Source organism: Hyaena hyaena, unplaced genomic scaffold, assembly GCF_003009895.1.
Source record: "Hyaena hyaena isolate Hyena2069 unplaced genomic scaffold, ASM300989v1 scaffold_744, whole genome shotgun sequence".
NCBI lineage: Eukaryota > Metazoa > Chordata > Mammalia > Carnivora > Hyaenidae > Hyaena > Hyaena hyaena.
Window position 1 is genome coordinate 743174 of NW_024081366.1, and position 12521 is coordinate 755694.

The window sequence follows — 12521 nt, forward strand, 5'->3', positions numbered from 1 at the left end:
TCTGTGTCAGTGGTTTGTTTTTTGTTTTTGTTTTTTTTCCATTTGTATGGAGAGTTGAGAGCTCACTGTAGTGTCAGATGACATGAGCTATGTGAACAGAAGGGGACTCATGTTCAGGCACACCTAAACCCTACACCCCTTCATCTTGCTTCTTGATAATCTGTTTTCCCAGCAGCATCATATCTGTGTCTGGCACTGGTCTGACATGCAGCCCTCTCTGTCTTCATCTCTCTCTCTCTCTCTCTCTCTCTCTCTCTCTCTGTTTCTGATGTTCTCTGTCTCTTTGTGTCTGTCTTGTTTTTTCTCTCTGAACTCAGAGATTGCTATTTTTAGAACTCATGGGCTTCTAGAAGGTCTGGGATGGACCTTTAGGTACTCTAGTATCAAAAGTCATTAGCTAAGTCTATCTACTCTTTCCCTATATTCCTTTTCTGCTCCTTCTCCTCACACCATTCTCTTGCCATTCCTTCATGGGGATTGGCCATGACTTATGGTGGGACCAGCAGACCTCTTCAGCCAAGTAGCCAACTCAGGCAGCCAGTGTGACCAGCGCCACCTCGGTGTCCTGCTTCATGAGGCTATTCAGGTGCCCCGTCAGCTGGGGGAAGTGGCAGCCTTTGGGGGCAGCAACGTGGAGCCCAGTGTCCGTAGTTGCTTCCGTTTTGTGAGTATGAAACTGGGAATGGATGATGAGAGGGAGGGTGGGAGAAAGGGAGGGAGACCTATGAGTGAGGCTTTTGATCTCAACTACTCAGATATAAAGGAGTTTCTTCAGATAGAACAACACAGCAGAGGGTTCTCTGGGCTTTTAAGTCCAAAGTCCTACTGGGGAGGGTGCCAGCTCAACTAGGACAGGGCAGTAGGTGGACATCTCCATAGAAAAGGCCATAGGCCAAACCAGGTCATGCTGGTTCTCCTGTCCCTCTGAGGGGTGCCATTCTAGGGACAAGGCACTTTGGGCCCCACTCATTGTCATTGGGCTTTTTGTTTCCCTAGAGCACTGGGAAGCCAGTCATTGAAGCTTCACAGTTCCTTGAGTGGGTCAACTTGGAGCCCCAGTCTATGGTGTGGCTGGCTGTTCTGCATCGGGTCACCATTGCTGAACAAGTGAAGCATCAGACCAAGTGCTCTATCTGTAGGCAGTCCCCCATCAAGGGCTTCAGGTAGGGAAAGCAATATCTGCTGGAAAGATAATGTTAAATAGGCCACATTACATATAAAATCATATATTACAAAACAATGTACGTATTCTATAATTATATAATTACAGCTAATCTATGATATGCTGTTATATACTGTTGCAATCCTTTTTACTGCTGAATATTTAACTTTTTAGAAAATTAGAAACGAAATATTTTCTTTTCTTTTAGTTTATATTGTGAAGTATTCCAGGCCGACAAAAATGTATAGCAAAGTGAGGGGGTGGGTTGGCAAAACAGTACAGAAAGGGAAGTAGTTCGTTCATTGTCTCCCAGGGAATATTAAGGAGACATATAAGAACACCTTTGTACCACATGGTATGGTATGCTGGCAAATGGCTCACAACTGACTCCCCAGAAAGCAAAGCAAAAGAACAAAAACCAAAACCTGATGTATAGTATCACTACTTTCCATGATGTAAATATTCTCACTGTGGCTGATGTCTAGCTACCCATAAAAGGTTGAGAAGAGATACATGGTTGTACACAATTTATAGCAGAGATGATAGACTTAAAAAACCTGAAGTGCATAAATAATAGAGAAATAATTAGGAGGTGATAGGTTCTGGGTATTTGTTACCTTTGTTTTTGATATCATCTACTTAATTGTGAGTTTATGTAATTTTTTTAATGGTTGTATCTAACAACTGGCTTGGAAAACCCCTGAAATTTTAACATCCACCACCAAGCTTAAGAAAGAAGGCCTTATTGCAATACATTTGAAGCTTCCCTGGTTACAGTTCCCCTCCTCCTCTGACTATCCAGAATTTGGCTTTCATCATAAAATGCTCAATTTTAAAACTTTTTAAAGCAGTAAGGCATTCTCTTTACAACTGCCCGGCTTTTTATAAGCAAATGAGGCACAGGCGTGGAATGTGACTTGCCCAGGTTCACACAGTTGGTTAGTGTAGAAACAGGACTAGACTTTCAATCCTCTTGACTTCTCTAAGTCCAGGCATTTCACAATTCTGTACTACTAGGTCTGGTCTGGGGAGTTCAGCCAGGTTTTGGACCTGGATCAGATGGACTAGTCAATATTCAGTAATAATAGAGTTATTTTTATAAACAAGTTTTGGAAATAACAGCCAACTTGCCCAAGGCTGGTAGAATAAATAGCCTTTGTACTGGAAGTGTGAGTTCTCCAATGTAGGCAGTGTTACCTGTTACACTGGACCCTTTGAGGCCATCTTTGTTTAGAAAGCTATTTGACATCATGAGCTCCTTACCCCTGCCCACTTCCACCCTTTTAAAAAAGATGGTGAGGCAATGCTATTCCCCATACTTCCTAAGAGTCTGAGCATGTAATTTCATGGAGGTTTGTGGTCTTTAAAATAAGGCTAGTCATCTAGTGAGGATGAAGCCACTGTTATGTATAGGAGGTTGAGCACATTATGACTCCATGTCCTGCGCTCTTCTAATGTATGTATGTATATTTGGATGTTAGGGAAATGGGGACGTCACTATGGTACACTAGATCCTCTGCCCTACCACCTCTTGTCTCCCTAAGGTACCGGAGTCTGAAACAGTTTAATGTGGACATCTGCCAGACCTGCTTCTTAACAGGCAGGGCCAGCAAAGGCAACAAGCTGCACTACCCCATCATGGAGTATTACACCCCGGTATGGAGCCTCTGGGCTGGGTAGGACGGGAAGGCCATTCTCAGGTTCTAGGCCCTTGATCCATCTTGCCAAGCATAGACTAACTATATTCTACCCCTCACCCACTTGCACTCTCTCTGTTTCTCTGTCTCTCTCTCAAAAAAAAAAAAAAAAAAAAAAAAAGCATTCAGTATTTTCCTGCAGGGAAAAGTTTGAGGAAAAAATAGAGAGAGCAAGAAAGTTCCAGGCAACTAAACTTCCTTCCATTGCTCACTTTAATTTTTCCTACCTAGCTTCCTGCATTGCTCTGTCACCTGGTCGTTACCTGCTACTTTGTCATTACTTCCATACCTTCTAGTCAATACCAAAGTTTGTGCTCAAATTATTCAGTCTCTTGGAGGTTAAAAAGGGTATGTCCTTTACCTGGGTCCCCAAATTACACTTGGTTTTCATTAGAAACTGTGCCCTTCATAGTGAACTGAGTCAGGTTGGTCAGCATTCCTGAACTCCACTCAGAATTTCTCCTGTGCTGTGGAATTTCAGAATTTCAGGATCCACAGCTCCATGTTTAGCTCCCTGAGCTAACTCTACTCCTCAAATTCCTTTATCCCTTTCTGCCCCACGGATACTCCCAAAGTCCCAAGTATATTGCCAGCTCCTCCTACTGCTCTCTCCCACCCTATCACCCCATCTTTCAACCTGTTTCCCCATAATCCATCCCTCCAAATCATTGTCTCTTCTCCATATTCTGTTGGCACAGAAACATGTGTGACTCAGTGGGAGCAGGGACCTTGCCCTTTATTTTTATTTTATTATCACTTGAAATATTAGAAAAGTCATTAGAAAAGTCATGCACAGAAAACTGGCTGGATTTGAGAGGCTGAGAATGCCCTACCTCCTGCATTAACAAATATATACTTACTGTAAAAGCTTACAATAATATAGAGGTATATAAAGTATAAAACAGGAGCACCTGGGTGACTCAGTCGGTTAAGCATCCAACTTTGGCTCAGGTCATGATCTCATGGTTTGTGGGTTCAAGCCCCGCATCAGGCTCTGTGCTGACAGCTAGCTCAGAGCCTGGAGCCTGTTTCAGATTCTGTATCTCCCTCTCTCTCTGACCGTCCCCTGCTCATGCTGTCTCTCTCTCTCTCTCTCTCTCTCTCTCTCTCTCTCTCTCTCAGAAAGAAATAAAACGTAATTTTTTAAAAAATAAATAAAGTATAAAACAAAAGTTCCCCTCTCTCCTCATCCTTGCCTCCACTTCTCCAGGCCAACTACCCAGAGGCAACTAGTGTTCACATTTTGGCACTGTACCCTTCTCAACATTTTTCTGGGAGTGGGGCATGGTAGACATGAGTAAGAGTAGATTACTAGTCATGTTCCCTGCTCTAAGGGAGCACCTCCCCAGCATCCTGAAGCCATTAGGGTGAGTCCCTCTGCCCTGTCTCCCCCTAGACCACATCCAGTGAGAACATGAGAGACTTTGCCACCACCTTAAAGAACAAATTCCGCTCAAAGCATTATTTCAGCAAACACCCTCAGCGAGGTTATCTGCCTGTGCAATCAGTGCTGGAGGCTGACTACAGTGAGACGTGAGTACCAGTGGCTGAGCATGGGCTGTGGGCCTTGCTGGGCTGGGGATGTGCTGTGTAGGGGCTGAGTCCCACGTGGGCTAGAGGAATGTTCCAAGGCAAACCTGACTAGTAACAAGGAAGTTCAGCTTAGGCCTGACAGGAATCTGGCCTGAGAAATAGATTAGAATCCAGTCTCTATATCCTGTTCCCATCAACTCTTGCCCATCTCCCTAATTTGGTGGTAGGGAGTGGGGATGGTTGTAATGAGGTAACAGACTGCTCAGCTACCCATTCTTTGGCCATCTGAGTCTGCTGCTTTCTTCTAGGCTGGCTTCTTCCCCGATGTTGCCACACGCCGACACACACTCCCGCATTGAACATTTTGCCAGCAGGTACCACCAGGTCTGGGAGAGGGAGGTTTTCAAGAGTCTAAGGGGGATGGGGTTTTCAGTCAGGGCAAAGAGAATGGAGTCAAGACCAGAGGGACATGCAAAATGGAGTATGTGGCAGCCAGTGAGGCCCAACACTTAAGGGCAGTTGGGGCAGCCATCAAAGCTAATGATCCTATTGTGGGATTAGAGTCCTTGAGATGAAAGCAGGCCCCACATCCTGCTTTCCCTTTTGTTCCTGCTCTTTCTTCCCAGGCTTGCTGAGATGGAAAGTCAAAATTGTTCCTTCTTTAATGATAGCCTGTCCCCAGATGACAGCATGTAAGTTTTCACAGCTGCTTAATTTTCCAGGAATAATTCTCTTTGGGATCCCTCCACCACCATTTGGGAAGGATGTATCCTGAAGGGTGGGGGGAGTGTGGTGGTTAGGGTCCTAGAAGCCCCAAGGAAGGAAAGCTGCTCTTTGGGCACAGTATTTAGTTAGTAATAGAAGCCCTCTATTGACTGAGCGGCCATCTGTTCAGGTCCCTTCCTCTTGTAAGCTCCCATCCTTCTATGCCTAGTTTTGAAGGAAGAAGTATATGCCCTCATTTAAAGTTACAGAAATGAGTCATTATCCTATGCTCAAGATGCCAAAGCCCCATCTAGTACCACACCCTGGGGAGACATCAGGGACTTGACTGAAGTGTGAACAGAGAGATTCCCTGATGCTATAGCTCAGAGAGTGGCCCCTTATTCCTAGGGAGATTCCTGGCATTCTCAAGGGGCTTAGGAGCTACTGGTCAGTGGATCAAGCTGGCCCTGATTGGGACTTAGACAGGCAGTGAGCCCCTGGGCGAGTGAGGAAGCAATGGAGGATGTGGTCAGGGAACAGCACAGAGTGGGAAGTGATTTCCTCACTGTTTCCCAGGGGACTTTAGGTAGAACCCAGAAGCCCCAGCATCCTGAAAACCCTCTCTTCTATACCCTCAACCACAATCTCTGCCATCTTTAAACACTTCCATCCCTCTTAAACCTGAATATATAGCCTTTCCCCTTCTATGTGATTTAGAAGTGAATCTTCCAGCATGTCTCCTGAGACCTTATCTGGAAGCTGAGAACTCATGCCCTGATATGTTTCTTGGTTCAATCCCTGGCCACCTCCTTTCCTCTCCCCACACCCGTGCAGAGATGAGGACCAGTACCTGCTACGGCACTCCAGTCCCATTACAGACCGGGAGACAGCCTTTGGACAGCAGGCTCCGTGCAGCCTGGCCACAGAAAGCAAGGGGGAGCTAGAGAAGATCCTGGCCCACTTAGAGGATGAGAACCGGTGGGTGTGGTGATGCCACAGATCTATGTGGGTTTGAGAGTCAAACAGCTTGAATTCAAGTCTTGATGCTTCCACATCCTCGTTATGTGGCCTTGAATGAGTCACTTATATTCTGTGATCCTCCATTTCCTCATTGGCAAAATAGGAATGATGATAATAGTATCTACCTCCTAGAGTCACTTGTGAATTTCAAAGAAAATCAGGCATATACATGTATTAGCCAGTACCTAGCTTATCATGAAAGTTCAGTAAATGCTAGCTATTCTAATAATTAGTTGCATCCTTTGAACTCAACCCAAATATTTTTCAAGTATCCAGTAGATACAAGCAGAGAGAATGCAAACACAGAGAATTACAGAAGAGAGTATGCATGTCTCTACCTTCAAGGAACTTTCAGTGTTGGAAATGGAAAGAGGTACTTATCACTTACTGAAAGTAATAAAATAAGAGGAGAGCAGCACAGCATGGAGTGTTTGAAGACTGGCAGAAGAAAGATGAAGATTACAAGGATGACAATTATGTCCATAAAGTACGAGGGCCTGAGGAGGGTTCAAGCCACTTTGGGGGCATTCAGTAGAACCCAAAGTATTCCTCAGAAAAGTGCTTTTCAAACATTAGTGTGCATACAAGTCACTTGGGGAGCTGGGCAAAATGCATATTTTAATTCACAGGTCTAGGGTGGGGCCCAAGTTCTACATTTTTAACCAGTTCCCAAGGAAGGGAGAATGCCCATCAGACTACCTGGAGTGGCAAGTCCTCAGAACAGGGCTGGTCTGCCAAATCTTCATTATTGGTTCATTATTGGTTCAAGACAAGATAAGTAGAGAATAAGCTTTTAGAAGGCTTTATAGCAATTTGACATTGCCATGTCATCCAAGCACCTAATTAGTCGACTTTTCATTGAATAAGGTATAGACCCATTTGAGTGTTGTTGAACTTGTGTGGCATGTCATGTGTGGCATGAGCTGTGTACTAGCCTTACGCATTTAAACCACTTATTGGTCCACAGTGATTGAAAACCACCTCCAACCCCTGTCCCAGGATTTTGCTACAGATAGTTAGAGAAGCATTGCATTAGATCAGCAGTGGCCTGGCCCTGGAAAACATTGGTGAGAGAATGGTTCTGTTGCAAAAGTAATGTCCCCCAAAGTAGACCATCTCTTTGGAACTTGTTTCTTGATGACTTAACATGGGTGTTCAAAGAGGCGGGTAGTGGACAGAAGAGGCAAGATAGGTGGTCTTTTGTTTACATCTTCCACTCGAATCTAAAAATCTAAAAATGGAGTAGGTGAGTCAGTGGCCCTAATGCCTCATTTATTTGCAGACTGTATTTATGCCTGACTTTAAAGTCAGAATTAACCCCTGAAACAGCACATCAAAGCTCTGAGACATTTTTATATGAAATGTCAGCTCTCTCTGCTCCAAGACCCAAGGATGGCAGAATAAATGACATATATGCTAGAGAAGAAATGGATATGGCCATTCAAACAAGAATGGGGATGCGGATGGGAAGGCAAAGGGGTTGCTCACACTGAGGTATGAGGGGACATCCGGGACCTGGACAGTCAATACTTTGTTAGGGCCATAGGTCTTGGCTCCACTGTCCTTGACAGGATTCTCCAGGGAGAACTGAGGCGCCTGAAGTGGCAGCATGAGGAGGCTGTTGAGGCCCCGACACTGGCTGAGGGCTCTGCTGAGGTAGCACAGGACCACTGCAATGAGGAGCTTCTGGCTGAGGCCCGGATCCTTCGCCAGCACAAGAGCCGCCTGGAGACACGCATGCAGATCCTTGAGGACCACAACAAGCAACTAGAGTCTCAGCTGCAGCGCTTAAGGGAGCTGCTCCTGCAGGTGAGGCTGGAGCTGGGGGAAGGACCAGAGAAGCCCCCGAGGGGTGGGAAGCTGGAGAGGACAGCAAAGGGAAGGAACAAAAGATCTCGTTGGCAGTGGCTGTTGGATGACTTTCTGAAGAGAATTGGGCTGACAATTAGGGAAGGTGGAGGAAAGAAGGGGCTGGTATGTCCCATTGCTCGGCCAATTCTGGGTGCTCACTTCCCCAACAACCCATTTGAATCTGGTATTGAAAGAACAAAGTTCAAAGACTCATCCAAAACCTTGATTTTGCTACCATGGCATTTTCTAGAAAGAAGCAGGTTTGGGCATGCTGGGCAAGATAAAAGAGTTTTGCTGGGAAGGGAGCTCCCTGTTACTGTTTGTCCCTTTCCTCCTTGAGAAGTGATATAGTAGGGGCGCCTGGGTGGCTTAGTCGGTTGACCGTCCGACTTTCGCTTAGGTCATGATCTTGCAGTTCGTGGGTTCGAGCTCCGCGTTGGGCTCTGTGCTGACAGCCAGCTCAGAGCCTGGAGACTATTTCAGAGTCTGTGTCTTCCTCTCTCTCTGACCGACCCCTGCTCATGCTGTCTCTCTCTCTCTCTCCTAGAAATAAATAAAAATATTTAAAAAAAAAAGAGAGAAGTGATATAGTAAAGCTATGGAGTCAGACATCCCAGAGTTTGAATGTGACTCTGCCAATCAGTGCCAGTTAGGTGTTAAGAAAGTGACTTAGCCTCACTTATCCCCAATTCCCCCATCTGTAAAGCAGGGATAATAATATAACTTCACGGAATTGTGAGCATATAATGAGGCAATGAATTTAAAGAATTTAGCATGATGCCAGGAATATAGTAAATACTTTGTAAATGTTACCTATCACAGCTGACCCTTGAACAACACAGGTTTGAGCTATGTGGTTCCACTTCTGTGTGGATTTTTTTTTACAGTACAGTAAGTGTATGCTCCCTTCCTTATGACTTTCTTAATAACATTTTATTTTCTTTAGCTGACTTTATTGTGAGAATATAATATATAATACATATAACATATATAACAGTTTATTTACTGTTTATATTATCAGTAAGGCTTCTGGCCAACAGTAGGCTATTAGGAATTGGGTTTTGGGGGAGTCCAAAATTATATGTGGATTTTTAACTACACAGAAGGGAGTTCAGTGCCCATAACCCCAACATTGTTCAGGGGTCAACTGTATTGTCATTATATGTACCAAGTAATACCACCCTATGCCTCTTCCCCAGATCCTCCAAGGGATAGCCTCTAGATGAATTCCTGGAGGTCTTAACATACAATATTGTATCATGAACAGATGATCGGGTGTACAACTCTATATTTTCAGAGAGAACTAGGTTTTAAATAGCTTAATTATAGCCAAGATGACAGCAAGAGACCTTTAGGTGCAATGCCATCCTTATACAAACTGGGAACCTTTGACACATGTTGTTGACAGAAGAAGGTAACTGGTAACTAGATATTCTAAGAAGTTTCTTAAAAGGGAGAGTCGCTGTTTGGGGAACCACTAAAAACTTCTTAAAGTCCAAGGGCAAAGGATGGGCATGAAGTCTCTAAAACCCTTTCTAAGCTCAGGAGTCTGTTAAAGTAAGGTCAGGAAAGCAAAGTCATTTAAGTCATGCCTTACCTCTTACTAGCCACCCACCGAATCAGATGGCAATGGCTCTGCAGGCTCGTCCCTAGCTTCGTCTCCACAGCAATCAGAGGGCAGTCACCCCCAGGAGAAGGGACAGACTACTCCAGATACTGAGGTGGCAGGTAAGTTCCCCCCAGCCCATCCCAGCCCCTCTCAGCCCCTTCCCTCCGTGGCTTCATCCTGCTCCAGATCTGCCCGAGGCTCTGCTAGGACTGAGACTGGTTTCTCCTCATGAATTTGAGTTTAGCATCAGGAATGATTGGCTAATTGATGGATTCATTCATTTGCTTATTCTACACATGTGTATTGAACACCTCCTATGTACTAGACGTTGTGCTGGGATGACACAAATGCTGTGGGTTTGTCCTTCAGCTGGCAGCATCCTGCCTCAGCCCCTTGGCCTCATCAAGAAATCTCTAGTTCTCTTTCTAAATCTCTCTTTTCCAATGTAGATGATGTGGGGTCAAAGAGCCAAGATGTCAGCCTGTGCTTAGAGGACATCATGGAGAAGCTCCGCCATGCCTTTCCCAGTGTGCGAAGCTCTGATGTGACTGCCAACACCCTGCTGGCCTCTTGATGGAGCCAGATCCCCATCCTATAATCCAGTCTTCTCCTGGTTCTGGTCAAAGTCTTCCTTTAGCCTTCACCCAACCTTTCTAGTCCCTACCTGCATCCTCAACCAGAGTTATTTGGGCTCTGGGCAGCAGCAGGGATCTGCTCGTATGTGAAGTGGATGCGTGAGGACTGGGGGAGGGAGAAGCACGATTCCTCCAATTATAGAAATGTGTCCTTTAATCCTCAAGTTTGAGATCAGTCCTGTAAGTATGTCTCTGTTGTGGTCCAGGTAAATGGCACTTGGAAGCCATTCAGTTGGGGACAAGAAGCTGCCTTGCAGAGCTAAGCAGTACCCATCAACCCCTTTCCCTTCTCTATGGAATTATGGAGATAAGGAAACCTAATGACCCCAGGATTCCAGCATTATGAATCCACAGGAGTTAGCTCTACTCTCTGGCCCAGCTCAGGGAGTATCCCTGAGACCCCCTCCGCCCACAAAAAAAAAGTGCCCCTGAAAATGTCTGGGCAACATGTGGCATATTATACTTGATCTTAGCCAAAAGGCTGAGAAGCGATCATGTGGCATATTATTGTTTAATGAAATATCTCTAGCCATCCTGATACTACTTAGATATTGTTTCCCCCTCGAATATCTGCAGTTCCTTCTGCCTCAGGCCCTGGCAGACTTTCCTCAATGGGGGGGGGGGGGCGGGAACAATTCGTTCTGATTCCTACTCACACCTTACATTTGGAAACAGTAAAGAAATACTTACAGGTTTTGATTTTTTCCCCCAATCATCCTCTTTCCTGAGGGACTCAGCATCCTGAGACACCAGCTGAGTTGCTCTAGGAATCCAGCTGAAGCCACCCTTGGCTCTTCTGGGTCTGCCCTCTAGCCCTGGGGTAGAGGCAGCAACTTGCTCAGCAAGGGAGTCTTGCTCCGCTTGGGTGAGGAAGGGGAAGCCACTCGCCAGCCTGGAAGAGTATGACTGCCCAACACTCTTGCAGGTTGTGACCCTTCTATCTTTTAGGTTGAATCAGATAAAGTGGCTGACTGTCCTCAGCTAACCATAAGGCAGATGCAAGTGGCAACCCTAAATAGTGGCCCCTTCCTAGGAAACACTGACCATACATCAGGAAGCTGGCCACTTTCCACCCAGACAACAGCAAGGCCTTCCTTTGCATAAAACTGTTCTTTCTAACTCTGGAAGGTGAACCCAATCCTCAAAGGAAACTAACTCTTCCTAGGCTACATATACCATAATCCCTTTATCCATAAATTGTTCAAAGTAGATAGCAGGGGGGTGGGAGGGTGGGGTTGGAAAATTTGAACAGAATCAGAGCCCACTGAGGCAGCTTTCTATCAAAAAGAGCTTTATAATCTAGAGCCCCGCAATTGACTTAATTTGCCTAAGTTTATATACATATAGACCTATCCTGCATATCTACTGTACATCAGTACTCCCCTGGCCTCACTCATACATTAAATTCTAATCCCTCTCAAAGTATTACTGTTCTGCCTTGCTCTTTGTTAGCCCCAGCCTCTGGTTGGACTGATAGATGCATTCTGGCTGCTCCCCCTAGGGTGTCTCTCCATCCATGTCTGGGGTGAGCTGTCTTCAAGATCAAAGCCAACAGAAGCCTATGGCCACAGTGGAATCTAATGGGAAGAGTCACTCTGTTCTCTTCACTCATTCCAAATCTCATTCTCTTGACACCTGGGCCTTGGATGAATTTTCCTGGGCTCCCCTAAACAATGGTTCAGGTGCCAAAATAGAGCAAACGCAAGCTCTACTCATCCCATGCAGACAAAAAGGAACAGATAGGCCTTTATTGGCTTTTGTCAGGCTTTGACACAGAGAATACCCTCCAGCCCCTTCTAGGTCCTAAGTCTGGCTCAGGGACTCAAAGAAAGCAGCAGTTGCCACCAAGGTCAGGAGGGTGTGAGATAGTTGGGGTGCTCTGTTATAATCAAGCAGTGAGCCAGTGGGTAGAACTTCTGGAAGGTTAAATTTATCTGCTTCAGGGGAAGGAGGGCAGCAGCTTGGGTCCAGAAGCCTAGGATTACTTCCTTCTAGAATTTCCAGGGAGCACTAAGCCATAGTTCCAGAGTATCAGACCTAACCACAACATGTGCCTTAGTGCCCATGAGGTCTCTGGATGGGAGGCCTAGGTATCTGGATGTACAGTGAACAGGTCTTAGGTGGGCAACAAACACAGAGTGTGGGCATCTGTCCAATGGTAGGGGGCTGTAATTGTAGGGGCATAGTTTGTAGGCAGGAAAGGGGGAGAAGATATTTGCTATAGGTCAGGGAGCACAGGGTCTTTGAGGCATATCCTGCCTAAGGCTTAGAAAGGCAGATGTTATGAAACAGTCTTTGACCAGGAAAGT

The 12521-nt window shown here is 45.5% G+C and overlaps 1 protein-coding gene across 1 annotated transcript in view; it reads left to right on the plus strand.

The window, feature by feature from the left end:
* The window catches only part of DRP2 (dystrophin related protein 2), a 30289-nt gene extending 19726 nt beyond the window's left edge, over positions 1 to 10563 (plus strand). Inside the window, exons 13-22 of the mRNA XM_039218090.1 lie at positions 507 to 664; positions 997 to 1163; positions 2707 to 2818; positions 4256 to 4392; positions 4701 to 4766; positions 5019 to 5084; positions 5932 to 6075; positions 7689 to 7926; positions 9576 to 9696; positions 10027 to 10563. Of these exons, the coding sequence (XP_039074021.1) occupies positions 507 to 664; positions 997 to 1163; positions 2707 to 2818; positions 4256 to 4392; positions 4701 to 4766; positions 5019 to 5084; positions 5932 to 6075; positions 7689 to 7926; positions 9576 to 9696; positions 10027 to 10151 (1334 nt within the window). The 3' untranslated portion in view covers positions 10152 to 10563. The remainder of the gene's footprint in view (positions 1 to 506; positions 665 to 996; positions 1164 to 2706; positions 2819 to 4255; positions 4393 to 4700; positions 4767 to 5018; positions 5085 to 5931; positions 6076 to 7688; positions 7927 to 9575; positions 9697 to 10026) is intronic.
* Positions 10564 to 12521: the final 1958 nt, after the last annotated feature.